Source organism: Gymnoscopelus braueri (assembly GCF_963280865.1).
Source record: "Gymnoscopelus braueri genome assembly, chromosome: 22".
NCBI classification, from domain to species: domain Eukaryota; kingdom Metazoa; phylum Chordata; class Actinopteri; order Myctophiformes; family Myctophidae; genus Gymnoscopelus; species Gymnoscopelus braueri.
Window position 1 is genome coordinate 21200624 of NC_137624.1, and position 16708 is coordinate 21217331.

Consider the following 16708-nt stretch of genomic DNA (forward strand, 5'->3'; position numbering starts at 1 on the left):
GCGCCGGAAATATTTTTCGTTTACGCTTACGGAGATGCACAGTAGATGCAGAAATATTTGTAACTAAACCAGTATCATTCTTACTTACTGTACAAATGAAGCACATTTATTTTCACTCTTAAACATATTTTAGTTAGTATTACTTCACTATGAAAGTTTTGTGCTTTTTGAGGGGAAAAAAAGTAGACATAGAATAGATCATTTTAACAACACCCACTTTGAATCTCTTTTGTGAGTGAACATATTCTACAACAATAAATGTAATTGTTTGTTTTAACAACCCTTATTTGTATCTCCAATGATATAGTTTAGTTCTGCATGATGACACTCAACCTGTTAATGGACTGCAGGTGTATAAGAGGAAATTGAATCTATCCACTAACTTTATAGCTTTCTCTCTTACTAATGAAAACTTCTTTCTTCATATATTTATTTCTTATGAATCTATACCAGAAAAGGCAATACTGTAGTAAAATCATAAATAGATGTATTTCTCTTAAATTGCATTTAATTGTTTTTGCTGTCCATGTGCTTGTGTTTGAATTTTCTGAAAATCTCAATAAAGTTGTTCCAGCCCCAGTATGACTTCCCTCCATTTTTCTCTTATCACTGTGATGCATGAAATGTGAGGTATTTTATGTAATGCAAAGTGTTGTGAGCTTGCAGGCTAGTAAAAAAATAGAGAGCTTGTGGTTAATAATTAGGTCTCTCACTTGTACAGTAAAATCAAGCGACAATCAAGTCTTTGCTGAGATGCAACTTAGATGCTCAAACAGCCTTCAATTTTGCATTATAATTGGTATTTGTTTTGTTTTTTCATCTGAAAATGTATTTCTGTGAAAAGCTCATATCTCAGCATAAACACAGTGTGTTTCAGAAGAGACAGCAGAACAAAAGAATGACAAAAGAGAAGAAATATGAAACCAGCTTACCTTATAATTAGAGTCTCGTACTCCTCCCCAGTTATTATGAAGGTGGGTCTCAGCTGTTCCCATTGAGCTAAAATGTGAACACATATTTGTGTGTGTGTGTGTGTGTGTGTGTGTGTGTGTGTGTGTGTGTGTGTGTGTGTGTGTGTGTGTGTGTGTGTGTGTGTGTGTGTGTGTGTGTGTGTGTGTGTGTGTGTTTGCGCGTGCGTGCGTGCGTGCACGTGCGTGTGCGTGTGTGTACAATATATAGCCTACTGTATGCAGTCAAGCAGGTATCTGCAAATGCATATCAACTTAGTGCTAACTAGATACACAAACAATACTCAGGCACTATTCACACTAATATTGTCATTGTATCTATTTTTAACCTACAATACTGTCCACACTGCCACTGTCACTAATACAGACAATAAGGCAGAGACATATTTTTCCCTGCAGAGCATAGATGAGAGGAGCCTAGGAGTCATATTTCAACATACAACATGTAGGCTGTAGGCTATTGTTCAACATAGTGATTATACTCACTTCAATGCCCCCCCCCCTCCTTTTCTAACACAAATAGACATGGTCATGAACACTGAGACAATAATGGCCAACGATGATGGAGATGACTCGGAGACAGGGAGATCATAAGATTAACCGGTCTAGTAAACAAGATCCCTTCCAGCAGTTCTCCTGGCTCATCCTTGGTTTTCACTCTGTTTCACCTGATTACAACACGACAACACACACATTCTACCAACCTACTCTGGTGAGGTAATTAACCACATGAACCCTAGTGTCCCTCCCCACTCTGGGAATAGGTGAATAGTTGGAGATAAATATTTATATATATTTTTTTGTGAAGAGATTCGGTATAGACTAGAGGGAAGAAGGGAAGAAGTATAGACCACTGGGGGTTTAAGTGGCTAATGGCATAGAAATCCCACTGGATGTATTTCACCTGGCAAAAGGAGCATGTGACTTTTTCTTCAAATTAGATTTTCCCAGCAGTTCCTACTTTTATGGGATGGTATTGTCTCTTTTTTATTTTAACACAGAAATGGACCCGTACACGAACACTATCTCGAGCTTGTAACTGACCTCTTATTCAAACAAGACAAGTTCCCATCCACACAGGATCTTCCTCAGGTCTATTACACATTTTATACAATTTTGAGTCATCTGGACAGTTTATTAGAACTTCAAAACATGCTAAATCAAATATCAGTTACAATATAATCAGGATGAATACTTTAAGACATACAGTAAGAATACTATAAGAGAAACAAAAACATATCTCCAATATATATGATATTTCAGTTTTTCATGACAGTAGTTATATTCTGACACACCTGCTCCAAAAGACCCTTTTAAGTGTGCAGACACATTCTTAGTAGGATATATAGAGTATAAATAAAGAAAAACATCACATGGATGCAACTGGGACGTATCATCAGTGTTGTAGCCTGGGGTCATCGGGTGTTTCGGATCTCGCAACATACAACATACACCCTCGCCCAGGTGACCCAGCCAGGGTTGATCAAGCCCCGACTTACGTCCCAGTAGCTACCCACGGTCAGTCCTATAGGGAAAGACAGGGCCACTCAGTCCGCTTCTCCGGAAGTACTCTGCCAGGACTCGGGGAGGCTCTGGCACGTGGAGGGACTAGGCTCTGTGGGTTGTCTCCTGGGCGGGCTCCTCCTTCGTCTCACCAGGTCCAGGACCTGAGCGCTGCGCCAGATCCGGTGCACTGCCCCGATCCAAACATTTCTTTCTGGCGTGATGGTTCCTTGGGCTGTGGTGGTACTGCAGGCTCCACTTGCGGAATGCTTGAATGGCCCTCCTAAAGGCCTCACCGTGGGTTTAAGTAGTAGGTATAAGGCTGTAGATATAAGAAACACTTAGAATCTGTTGGTCATATCTATGCCATGGGATAACTGTCTTGTCTTCTCAAAAGCTATGTAGCTATTGCTACAGTAGGGCCATCTGCCACCTAGTGGCAAAAAGGGGATAAGTCTAAGAGACAAGACAGGCCTGAATAATTCTTGTATTACCTAGTTTGCAGATTTATTTATTTATGAAGGAATTATTCATGGGAGTATAAGATGAAGATATTCTTGGTATGAAATGCTGGCAAATACATCTGTAAAGTCAGGTATGTTGTAGGGGGGGAAAAATGTTTTAAGTTTTCTTATGTACCTGTACCTGGCCTTGTGATACAAGTAAGATCTTTGTACTTATTGTGCATACAAAAATTAATCACTTTGTATGACTTATGGGTGCATCAGTGAAATGTAATGCAGACAAAACATTCAGTGATTAATCTGCAACTGTCAGGAATCCTTTAAGTTGCAACACCCTCCATTGACAGCCCATTCATGAAACAAAAAGTCCTGAATCCTGATTGTATTTAAATGACGATAAACTCTCCAATATTGCAACTGTACGGACAGCTAAATCCACCATTGTCATGAGCTACTTGAGTTTGGAAGGGGAGCGTATGTTCCCCGGGTTCTAAATGATGTTCCCTAGATTCTATGTTCCCCACTTACAACCCTAACACTCACCTTAACCCGTTTTGGTAATTGGGGAACATAGAACCCGGGGAACATGAGGATGACCCCTTTGGGTTTTCAATAACTCACCGTCCTTCTGCCTCCTGCTATATGTGCGATTTTGAAACAGGTTGACTGATTTACAATGAGGGCTTCCAAACTCGAACACATAGAAAAATAATCGCTGCACAGAGTTTATTGACAAAGATGCTCATATACGACAACTGTGAATTTTTATGAAACAAAGACTTAACAAAGACAAAGAGGAGAACTCAAGCTCAAGCGGTCTTTACAATATTGTTGTTTGATACAATTGTGGTATCTGAAAACCATGTAGTTGCCAACAACGCCATATTGTAGTTAGTTTGATGTTCCAGTGGTGTGTATGAATGGTTGTAGAATGGATTGAGTCATCACTCCAGTCAGTGAGGTTACTTGCATCCGATTTATTTCAAAGTACAAAACAGTACAAAACAGCTTTCCATGGACCCTGAGGTCCTCTCAGCAGCCTCACGGTATCTGAGTGACACACACAGTTAGATACATCTCAGTCTATCTTTATAGCATTGAATAGGTGGGTGGGGGTCAGCCTTCATGTGTAAAACGTTGTATGCGCACTCCCTAGAGGTCAAGAAAAAACCTTTGCCCTGCATTTTTCCCATCTGCCTTTTATAGCGCCACCAGGAGGCCGACTTATGTAAAACACATTTCTTTATATTACTCCTTCCGATTTTTTATTCAAATTTCACGCAAATCGGTACACATGATCTCCTTAGTCATGTGATCAAGACGGATGTATAAATCTTATCACTTATATGCTTACCTCCGCCACATTGCTGTGTTACAGTAGGAATAGTTGGGCTCTGTAGGGAGGGTAACAAATATAGATACATATATTTTTTTTAAGCATGACCTTTAAAAAGATATTCACTAACATATTTAGGCTACTTTCCCAAAAGTTTGATGTTTTGTTTTTCTTTTGCTCCAGCAGAGATAAGAAAAAACGTTTACTACTTAAACATGACCCTTAAAGTCCCTATTTGTTTTTGATACCTCACATTTAGCTAATTTCCAACGACACCTGGGTGTTGGAGATCCCATCAGAGATAAGCCAGTTTCCAGACAGACTAATTAGACAGTCAGTAGAGTACAGTACAGTACAGTATACCTTGCCCTCTACACAATGTCATGTCAACCACAATTATCAGCCATTAACCATGATAGTGATCTCAACTGTTCACCATCTGTCTTTGTCAAACAGCCGAGCTGTTTCCCACAACAAAACAATCCAGTCACCATGGTACAGTATAAACTGACTTTGCCCAGTCAACATAGCAAATACAATCAAATGATGTCTAGTCCTGTTACCCAGAGCCCTATTCCACCGCTGCTTACAGTCACAAAGCATGACTAACACACATGAAGCATAGCGTTAGTTCATGCAGGACACGGAAGTCTTGCACGCCAAAGCTGTAACCAGCAGTCAGTCAGCTGATGTGAACATCAGCTTTCTATTCCCCATTCACAGCTCAGCTGGTCATTACGTCACACACTCATACTCCAATCACAGCTCCTGCATTAGCAAAGAGGTTCCTTTAAATACAGCTTCATATTCTCTAGGTCTTTCTTGGTTGCTGAACCAATGCATTTTGCTAGCTCCTCCTCCACCCCAGCCTCCACCTTTTGATTAGAGTCTGGCATACTGTAGGCTCAAATACTTGTGATTATCATGTATATCTGCTTTGTTTAGAGTCTGGCATAGGCTCAAATACTTGTGATTATCATGTATATCCGCTTTGTTTAGAGTCTTGCATAGGCTCAAATACTTGTGATTATCATGTATATCTGCTAATTCTAACTAATATGTCAATGTACTGCTTATTGTTGATATATCCCTATGGGGGATTTGCTTAAGCATTTCCAGGATATCTGCTTAGCAGGCTGCTTCGACAAAATTCAGAAAATATTCTCCCAAGAGCGGAGCTTTAACGCCAAGCTTAACTGTATTCCATTTGTGGCAATAAATGGTTATTTATCTACTTTTACGTGAGTGTTTCTGATTGAACATACATTTTATTGGACCAGAAGTGTTGCTTGGCTGTAATTCATTTTCAATAAAAGGCTTTTTAGACAAATGCTTCTTCTGATAGGGGAGATGGGTTTTAATATCAAGAGTGTGTGATTCACTGTCTGTGATTGGGTTTGAGTCAGGTCGCAGGGTGTGTTGTGTTGTATCAATAGACAGAGCTAATGCTTGGCCATAGGTCTGTCTATTGGCTTTAGTACATTTAGATCTACAGTAGTTTGTTACAAAACGTTGACCGGATTACACCACCTACACAAACATTCAGAGTCCTTATGTCAGTGTCTCTGATTCACTCCCTAAAAAAGGCACAGTGCTTTGTTTATGATGTGTTCCTCCCTTCACCTTCTGCGTTGATATAGTTCAAGAGATTTGTTATGGCATTAAAGAAAGAAAATAGCCTGACAGGATAATTTCAGCATGCTACTGTATTGCTGAAAGAATAAAAGCACCCTCAAAGTCACACAGTCACACTTTACTTGCTCAATAAAGAAAAATATGATCAATCACTCACTGAGCCTGTTGAATGAATACGAATATTTTTTCTTTATTGAGCAAATGAAGACAGTGTGCGGGTGTTTTTTATTCTTTAATCTGCGTACATGCATACTCCACCAACACACCTGGGAGGGAGTCTGCATGTTATACAAGAATGTCTCTCTGCCCATGCTTCAAAAAGCCACGGATATGATCCTTGACCCCTGCAGCATGTGTTATGCTAAGTGGCCTAACAGTTGAGTTACGGTAAGAGGACTAAAGGTTTCCAAACAGACCACTTTGTAAGCCTATTACTGCTGAATCAGCATTGTGTTTTGTTTGTTTGTGTTTTCTGTTGGGGCTCTGACAGGCTGGTGCCTCGCACGGTTTTCTCCACCATTGGTGTGTGAATGGGTGAATGGATTGCACATAAAGCGCTTTGGAGAAGGGCTCTATGTAAATGCACCATTTACCTGACATGTTTACACCTCTGCCTAGGTGTAAACATGTACACTGGCTTGTCTGAGGAAGGTAGGCAAGTTATTATTTATTTATTTAATAAAGCTAATATTATTATTATTAAGAACTATTATTAATGGAGAACCACTGAACCAACCAACTTGGCACCGCACTCCCTCAGATCTTTGACAATATACAGTATGTACGAGTTTGAAGTTGACGGTTCTCTAGATATGCGGAGGACAGATACTGTACACACACTCCCTCAGAGAGATTTTGCGTAGTAATGATAATAGTAGGATGTGCAACCCATTTTTTATACTGTATATTTCTCTCTGTGAACCAGATCGGTTTGGTGAAAGCTGACGGTGGTTGTGTTGTGGGGCAGGACTACCAAGAGGGCTCCTTGCCCATGCATGCTGTGCAGTGAAATCTTCTTGCAGTGTTTGTTTGTTTATGTGTGTGAGCTTCACTAGCCCGTTTGGTACAGTACATACAGCAGGAATTTGGCCATCCCCAGACTAACCTTTCTCTCTCTTCCCTGCAGTTAACCTGCTGTTGCTTCTACCTGCAGTACTGGTAATTGTGAGAAATGTAATGTCCTCTTTGTTGTTTTAGATTTTCAGCAATAAAAATACCTTTTTATAACAAACCCTGATTGGTCTGATTTCCCTGAAGTTAAAATAATAAACTAAGCATTGTAATCTTGAGAACCATGTCTCTGCTTCATTTCTTTACAATAAAAGTACCTGTGCAAATATTGTTCAGTGTATTCTAGCCCTCCTTAAAGATTTTGTTGGGTGAATTTCCCAAGGTGGCATAGTTGGATTAACTAGTACAGTCCAGAACTTTTCTCACTGTGCCATGGTCACACGTACTTTGTAATGATATGTTTTTCTCGTGAACATAGTTCAGATTTCTCTTGGAAATGCAAATCCCTTAGGTGTGCTATCTGTCATAGCTCAAATAGGAACACAACATGGCTGGGATATGTTTAGAAAATGGCATTTATTTTCGTTGTTCACATTCACTCAAAAAAACAACAACAATCTCCCCATGAGACAGACAACAGATGGATGAATGGGATGAGACAGAAAAGAAGAAGTCCACCTCCTTTGTCTTCTATCTATCTTTTGTCTCCTCTCACCCAATACAGCTTCTTCTATCTCTATGTGGTCTCTCCATTTCCTGTAGGTCCCCTTCATCTGTCTCTTTCTTTCACACTCATTCTGTATCATCCACATACTGTACACACATACAGTACTGGACTTCAGCTAAGGCCTGATTTATACATTGTTTCGTGCCAGTGTCATGGTCTGGAAATAGCCGATCTAAAAGGCTTTGACAGATATTTTAGATCCGCTATTTTTGTTATGTAACATGACAAGGTATAACTTGAGCATAATGGTCTTTCAGTTTGTCGTTTAGTTCCCTAAAGGCTAATTTACACTTGGTCGCACAAGCCTTTAAATGAGTGTCACTTGAGGAAAATGTGTGTATTTTCAATTAAAAACACGCCCCTGCGTTGAAAATACAGCGTGTGACGGCGTTGTGAGACAAAGTATACATTAGCCTCTACCCTCCATTCTTTCTTTCTTTCTTTCTTTGTTCTTTTCTCTTTAGCAGGCTCCAGACTGCAGGACAGGCTGGAACTGGCCGGCCATGCAGATCTCCTCCTGTTTCTGACGGACCACACGCTGGATGGCGGGGGGCAGGCCACGGGGGTTCCTGGAGAAGATAATGGCGTACCCGTCATCACAGCTGCCGTCGTCCTTGAAGGTACGGCAGGCATAGGTGATGGCGTAGTTGTCGTAGTCGGTATCAATGACCCAGTAGTTGTCACCTGGAGGCAGGAAAGCGGAGAGATTACTGTATAATGTGTGAAGAGAGAGAGAGAGAGAGTGTGTATGTGTGTGTGTGTGTGTGTGTGTGTGTGTGTGTGTGTGTGTGTGTGTGCGTGCGCGTGCGTGTGTGCGAGCGCGCGCTTCAAGCTCACCTCCACTGGACAGGTAGCTGGCCAGTCCTTGGTAGTTCATGAACATCTTGCCTGGGGTGGTAGGGTCTGGTACACTGTACTGAGCGGCCATGTCAGCGCACACAACCCAGAAGCTGGAAATTATGATACGCACATTGGTATTGGTTTACAAACGTAATAATACGATCATACGCTCTTAATACATTGCAAATACAATGCATGCCAAGTTAATACCATGAGAAAAACAAAACAGCATTTGTGTTTCCATTTCACCGTTTTAACCAGCCATTTCCCCCTAATCTTCTTTAAGCTTCATGGGAAAGCCCTGTTGCCTTGTTAGTGCTTTTCAGAATGTTGTTCTGGAAAAGTTTAAATCTCTGGGTGGACCCCAAGTCCCCAAATCCTCTGATGTCAGGACTTCTTTTTTGCCTGAGCAGAAATAAGACCTGGCTCTTTCTTAACTTCTGACTCTGCATGATAATTAAATGTCTGATTCTGGATGGACTCCTAGACAAAGTAAATGTTAAATCTAGATGTCCCAAGGAAGCTAGTATTGTTTTTCTTCATGAGCATCAAATAATTGTATGTGTATTATAAACAGATTACACTGGGGAAATATGTAAGGGAACATATTTAGACTTTTTCAAATTCAACATAATCACTCGCTGTGCCGCTCCTGCCTCACACCTACTCAAAAAGAGTGACACGTCCCCTACAGTTGACAGTTTTACAGTTTAGGAATTTAGCAGACTCTCTTATCCAGAGCGACTTACAAGTGTGAATCAAAGCAGAGTAATTTAGTCAACGAACGACAGACCAGCCCAAAGGTCCTGCCTCAGACCTACCCAAAGAGAGTGACACGTCCCTTGGAAGATGCGGTCATGCTGCCGTCGTCATCGATAAGGTACTCAGCTTGGATATTGTCCTGCAGGAACAGACCTTCTGGGTCCTTCTTCTGCAAGGCAAACCACTTGCCTGCATACTGTAAAGAGGTAGGGAAATACAGAAGAGAGAAAAAAAAAACATGTTTATGCATATTATGGCTGTGTGTGTTATTGTTGTCTCATGCATGATTCCATATCGAAGCAACACACACACACAACTATGTTTTGTGTGTGTGCGTCTGTCTGTCTGTCTGTCTGCGTGTGTGTGTGTGTGTGTGTGTGTGTGTGTGTGTGTGTGTGTGTGTGTGTGTGTGTGTGTGTGTGTGTGTGTGTGTGTGTGTGTGTGTGTGTGTGTGCGTACGTGCGTGCGTGTGTGTGTGAGAGAGAGAGAGAGAGAGAGAGAGAGAGAGAGAGAGAGAGAGAGAGAGAGAGAGAGAGAGAGAGAGAGAGAGAGAGTTAAACTGAGAACTGAGGATGTTACTGTGTGCATGCTTGTGTGTGTCAGGGTCACAAACCCTCTTGGGTTCAAAATCCTCTTTGACTGAGAAGCTGTCCACAACACATGAGGCGGACAGACAGCGCTCCACGCAGGACAACAGCACCACAAGCAGGGCCACCTTGGAGGATGCCATTCTGTAACACACGCACATAGACAGAAACATCATTTAATTTCAGTATCACAATTAGACCGGACTGTAGGTAATGTACAGTAGGCCTTTATCATATATCATCCATTAATCCACAAGTAACAGTACCAATACTGAAACATGATTTGGGTGTATGTTGTCTGCACCACTGCTAGTTAGATGTAAAGTGATTACTTGCTTAGAAGTATAAAATACAGCATTGATTTCTGAAGTTAAAAAAAAGAAAAATTAAAAACATGAGATACAAGGTTTCGGCCTGATGGCGACATTCTTTCAGCTATTAACATGCATTTGAATTAGACAACAATGTCTGTCTGCAAGGAGGGAAGATACGCTACAAGCTCATATTAGTTGTGTCAAACACATTTGTAGCAGCCAATATGTCCAACCATACTTGCATATATCCAACAAGAGTTCAACTATTTGTTTTGCTTACTGTTTCTTGTTCACAAAATCTCTTAAATGTTTTGATGTGAAATTATCATATAGTAATAATAATATTGATCATTTTTTATTAATCAGAGTGACATTCTAAATTATATTGTCTTACCTGAGTCTTGAGTAAGTGGTAGAGACAACGGTCCTAGAACGTGGTTATCCACCAGATTGTGTCTAGTGGTCTCTGAAAGTGAGCCTTATATACACACTCCAGAGACAAGCTTATGGCTGATTTTCATTGCTTGGACTAAATAAGGTGCTTAAATCGAGTTAATCCTGTTGGGTTGAAATCCTTACTGTAATCTGGCTTCTCAAACACAAGACTTCCCATAAAAACAATTAGGCCTTTATGTAACAGTAAGATTGTGAGAATAATCCAACATTGCACATGCACAATGGTACACGCATGCACACAGAGATGTGCCAACACACCTGTCCTCCCTGCTGACAGGTGCCGCCTCAGCCTGTAATGTGTGCAGAGACAATCACCCTCCCCGAACATGGGGCAAATGTTTACAGGCAAAGCGGATGCACCGCGGTGGATTCGAACAGTGTGTGCAGACACTTCACCCCTGTGCCACCCGAGCGCCTGCCGGCTCTGGCGCCCCTAACGAGCCTTAAGGTTTTACTGTCAAAGCAGCTGCCTTGTTTGGAAAGTGATTTCAAAATCACAGTGATGGGGCGTGATTGCATAATAATGTAGAATTGGGGAACATATGTGGGACCCGGCGAACATACGTGGGACCCTTTGTCAGAACTGGGGAACATAACATAGCACCATTTTCTTTAGAAATGGGGATCATAGGACCCTTTGCAGGAACTGGAGAACAAGGGACCTAGGACCCAGGTGTGGCCGGGCCTGGGTTTGCTTTAGAAATTTTAGACAGAGACAGAGAATTCCCCCAAGATGACATTTTATTCATCAATGGCCAATTAAAAACAGACGAGAAGTTCGAGAACACATTTAAAACCTTGTGGGAATTTATTCAATCCAATTTTTGTTCACACAGTGCTTTGGTATGTTGAACAGGAGGTGTTGTGCTGAAATAACAAACATGGCTTCAAACTACACCAGCATGTTCAGAGAGAAGAAGCAGGGCAAGAACATCCAGGCGGTCATCAGACGCAGACCCTCAAATGTGATGGAGCGCAATTAGGCGTCCCATGTAGTAACTAACTGATCAGAACAGAAGGTGGTGGCTGGGGTGAATGACAAAGCAGTCAGGATTCAGAAACACCTACACGTTTGACATGGTCTTTGGTCTGGCTGGCAAAGCAGATCAACGTACAGGAGTGCGTAAGTAAGTATAAGTAAGTGAATTGCATTTGTATAACACTTCTCACAGAGAGAACTCACAAAGTGCTTTACAAACAGAAATAAAAACAGCAAGAAGCATTCAAATGATTAGAAACAACAAAAACACAAACTATAACACATTTCAGGAAAGCAAAACATATTTCACAGGGGCGTAGCCACGGGTGGGCATAGGTAGGCCTGGGCCCACCCATTTGGTTTTTCTGCCCACCCAAAAACTAAAACTAAAACTAAAACTAAAACTAAAACTAAAACTAAAACTAAAACTAAAACTAAAACTAAAACTAAAATGTTTTATGTCATATTCAGCCATTTTGATAACAGTGTATATATAGGTACCCGAAATCCGTCACAAACCCGCGAAAAAAGTATCAAAAGCCGCTAATAACCGAAGATTTCGTGCGCGCGCGACTGTTTATTTCACACCTGCGGAGAAGCTCAAAAGCATTCCCCAAGTGTTTTAGGCGATTCTTAAATATCCACAGAGCACAGATGCTGCACCTCTCAAGACCTAGCCTGAGGCTACGAGCTCAATCCATGGTCTTGAAGGGCGGACCCAAACACAGCCGCATGGATTTGTGCGTGGCTTCCTATTGCTTCACCAATCTATGTCCCCGCCTCCCCTCCCCTCCCCCCCTCCCCTCCCCCCCTCGGCCTGTACACGGAGCACGCTGACGTCACCAAATTTAGAGCGACGCCCCTCTGCACTCTGATTGGTTAGGAGATAACAAGGTCCAAGACCATCGTTCGTGCATCGCTCCCCCAGGCTTTTTTTCTTTTGTAAAAAAAAAAAAGCCTGGGTTTCCGAGGCTACTCAAGACCTGACCCAGGGCCGGATCTACCATATGGGCACTTTGGGCACGTGCCCAGGGACAGTGTCAAATCAGCTAGATTAGAGAAAAAAAAGAAAAAGAAACTTTTTAAAAAATCGGGGGGGGGGGGGGGGGGGGGGGCATTGCAGAAGTGTTAATCCAGCCCTGACCTGACCTGAGGAAGGGCATTCCCGAGTCTGGGAGCTACAGACTGAAAGACTCTGTTTACCTTTGGTGATTAACCCGGTACAAGGAATGACCAATTAGACCCTGGTCAGCTGACCATAGGGTCGTGCTGGGCACATATCGTTTTAGCAGCTCAGTTAGATATTCAGGTGCCTGACAATGCAGACAATGGTGGCTTATGGGCTTGAGGTGCTGAAGCACAGGGCACCAACCTGGGGGGGCACCAAACGGCGTGAAGATTTTTTTTTTTTTAGAAGAAATTTAGAAGCAAGCAGGGCTGCTAAAGGAGCGCTACAACATTGAAACACACCGGTGAAGCGTCCTTTTATTCCGCGCAGCACCCCCCCCCCCCCCGAACCGGGTCCAAGCACCAGGCACCACGAAGGGTTAACAGTCTTGCAGCAGCATTTTGAATTAATTGGAGGCGGTCAATGGACATTTTATTCAGCGCAAACAGGTAGCATTAATCACAAATAATCACATTAAACTAACCTTCTTACACACACAACCATCCTGACACCATCCATTAAAGGATGTGTAACACTGGTTTCTTTCAAAATTGGCCTGAAAAAGCATCTATCAGGAGAGGTAAATGTAATTTCCCATCTCTTTTGTGGTGTTTGTATTTGTTGATGACATGTAGTATTGTGTTAATTTTGTATACTATGTTTGTGTCTTTATTGTTATCCTTTTTGATTTAATGTCTGACTCTACGTGCTGTTTACATTTCTGACGAATAAAGTATCCAATCAATCAAAACACCCTAGGGCAAAGAAAGGCTGGGCAGCTACAGTTAACAGTTTTATATACAGTAGCTGTTGTGTTGTCACAGCTCTGGTTGCACTGTACAGCAATTAATAACAGTGTACTCTTTCTTTAAACAAATTTGATACGATTATCTATCTAATCGCCTGGCTACTGCATCACCATAAATTGTTCATGTTTCTACTGAATCTACTCACAGAAACAGCAACTGCATGGATTTAACCATGCATTGATAAACCATCCACATTTTAAGTAGGCCTAAATACTGTTCTATATTTATTTATCACCAAAATGATTGGTAAGATAATTTCTATCCCTGACAATGATACAAGTCATGTATCCAATTACTTTGCCATCTGTCTATTTGATGTGAATCTAATACACGGTTAAACGTGGAATTTGGTGCACATGTGGAATGACACAGGACATGGCAACTTGCTAACGAATGAGTCTGCTGCCATCTTATGGACTCATGGAATCATTGCAGCTTCACTATAATCCGTGGAAGGGACCATTTCCTAGCCTGACATTGGCCAGACTCATAACGAGGATTCACTCTCACGTTCCTCCCCGGTTTGAGGAGGAACTTGTGAGTGAATCCACGTTATCAGTATGGCAATGCCAGGCTAACTTTCTGGTGCTGTGTGCTTTTTTGCCCTCTGGCTCTGCCTATCCTTTCTCCTCATTGGTGTGATTGAGTGGTGATTGAGAGGCGATGAGTGACTGATTGCGTGCCAGCTGGTGTGATGGTGTGGGAGTGTGAGTGTAGGTGAAACCAGGCTGGTGATTGGCTCCTGTGGTTATGGACTGGACTATAAAGATGCCTGTCTCCACCGTCCAGTCTCCAGATGGCGTTTGTCTGTCCTCCCGACCAGCCACTAACTTCCAGCACTCTGCTTCTGTTGTGTCAGAATGACCATGGGTTAAAGTTCTGGATAATGTAATGCCTTGGGAGTGTAGGGGTGGGTGATCTCTCTTTTTGTTATCTGTTTGGTCCTTATTGTTCTTTTATATTAGGTAGGATATTTGTTTTTTGGGGTATTGGTATTTGGTATTTTTTATTCCAAACAGCAAAAATAACATGGGCTCCTACACAAACAACTGTGCATTATACTAATATCACGAAGGCAGACGTGACAAAAATGACATCTAGAATCTGACACATTACCCATTAAGAAGATAAGAGCTCCTCACAGGGAAGCAACAGCCCTGTATGAAAGTGCACTGAACCTGTATACCTCTTAGATAATGGGATATCTTATGCAAATGTTATATGCATACCATACAAGGTGGGTGGTGGTACGGAGTCACTCAAATAGTCAGGGTTCATCTTCCAGGGAGCATGAACGCAATCAGCAAGTTTAATGGCAATCTACCTACCGGTATTCGATTTTTTAATATTTTGGCCTAAGGGTGGCACTAGAGGAAAGACCATGGGGTCATCAAAATCAGTAGTGTTCATCCTTGCTGAGCAAATGGTGATCTGCGAAGTAGATTCTGAGATACGTTGCGTGCAATTGTGAAATTTGGCCTAAGGGTGACACTAGAAGAAAGGCCATTTGGCTGAAGCAGACTTTGCAATGTTCGGCGCAGCGACTCGCTCACTTTAGCTCGCTTGGCGGTGCCTCTCGAGGCTCAAGTCTGCTTCAGAAGGTGCGCCTCCGTCGCTTCCTCCGCCGAAAACAAGCGCTCCCTTACGTCTCGCCTCCTATGGAAACAATAATAGCGTACTGTAGGGGTCATCCTCCGGGTAACATGAAGGTACATGATCAATTCCATGACAATGCAGCCAGTGGCTTTTTAGTTACGTTGTTTAAGACCAAAGTGGTGGATGGACCAACAGTTTGACATAGCCAGAACCCTGCTACTTGTAGGGCATACAACTGTAGCAAATATGTAGCCTAGAAAGGGCATAAATATGAATATGGATATAAAATAACAAGTAGTAAGTATAAGTGCCCTTAGCAGCTATTATTGGTGTTACACAGCAGTGCATCTCATATACAGTAGCTTCTGTATATTGAATCAGGAGCAGGTCATTCATTATTTATTCAAGCAGCTCTCTAAGGTCAGTCAATGGCAGCTGGCAGGATGAATTTAGAATTTTCTGAAAGTGCATTGTGCAGATCTCCAATGTAACCATACAGACAAGACCAGTACAGTGCTAAAGGAGATGGAGAGTTGGGGTGCTGAGATAATCAGCTAGTGGCCAGACTAAATAGGACTTATGTCTGAGGAGGCCTTGTTTAATAAGAACTTAAAGAGCTTGTGTGTGTGTGTGTGTGTGTGTGTGTGTGTGTGTGTGTGTGTGTGTGTGTGTGTGTGTGTGTGTGTGTGTGTGTGTGTGTGTGTGTGTGTGTGTGTGTGTGCGTGCGTGCGTGTGTGTGGGGAGGTGGAGAGAGTAATAAAGAGATGGAGCATAGAGACATTTTCATGTCCTGATTTCCATAGCTCTCTTTATACAAAACATAAATTGATGATAAATTAAATAATGAAATACTGACTTAGGTAGACCCCTGCATGTAGGGCAAGACTATGTGGTACCTGCTGTAGCCTTCAGGCTTTGCATGCAAGTTCTTCAAGATCTAGTATCTTCCCACTCGTTAATAAAAAAATTACGGAACTGAACTGTGTTGCTGAACCTGTACTGAACATCACTGATGTGGGGCAGAGTGTGGTACATAATTAGATTTAACTCATCGGCTGTGTGAAAGTGGTATACGATAAAGCGTGCTGGGCTGGGTCAGATGGCCCTCATAGTAGCTGATCAGCTGATCAGTTTAGCATAGATCCCTGCTAACCTTCAGCACTATCTGCTGATGACCGAAGGATTGTTTGGATTCAGCCCCTTAGTGCTCTGCCTTTCCAGTCCTCATCAGGACTCTCCCTCATCTCACTCCCACCGATTCTCTTTTTTTCAGTGAGAAAAGTGATACACTATTCTTGTAGTTCACTGTATTCACCACTTCTGTGCAACATTTGGATTATATTTTCACTTTAGGGGGTGACTTGGCGGCGATTTTTTATTTTTTTTTGTACATTTGATTGTTTTGATTTGGTTTAGTTTTTTTCCACAGTGGCCCGTTTGGAGGAGTCGCAAGGTAGATTAGTTTAAAGCACTGTAGGAACTTGGAGGAACTTCACCCTTGAGCTGAAGAGGAAACAGACACAAAAGGAGAGGGAGAAGAGGAGGACGAAGAC

General features: G+C 42.0%; 2 protein-coding genes across 2 annotated transcripts in view; one reads left to right on the plus strand and one right to left on the minus strand.

The window, feature by feature from the left end:
• The window catches only part of LOC308077980 (keratin, type I cytoskeletal 18), an 11928-nt gene extending 11358 nt beyond the window's left edge, over positions 1 to 570 (plus strand). The window contains exon 10 of the mRNA XM_080419007.1: positions 1 to 570. This exon is cut by the window's left edge and continues 238 nt beyond it. The gene's annotated coding sequence lies outside the window, so the exon portion shown is untranslated.
• A 7534-nt stretch (positions 571 to 8104) lies between these two features.
• Positions 8105 to 10578, minus strand: rbp4l (retinol binding protein 4, like; the record flags this gene model as incomplete). The annotated part of the gene is made up of 5 exons (XM_080419090.1): positions 10542 to 10578; positions 9860 to 9977; positions 9306 to 9442; positions 8482 to 8594; positions 8105 to 8328 (listed from the first exon to the last, which is right to left on the minus strand). Exons 2-5 carry the CDS (start codon positions 9974 to 9976, stop codon positions 8105 to 8107), a joined length of 591 nt encoding a protein of 196 aa, XP_080275216.1. The 5' UTR covers position 9977; positions 10542 to 10578.
• Between the last annotated feature and the right edge of the window lie 6130 nt (positions 10579 to 16708).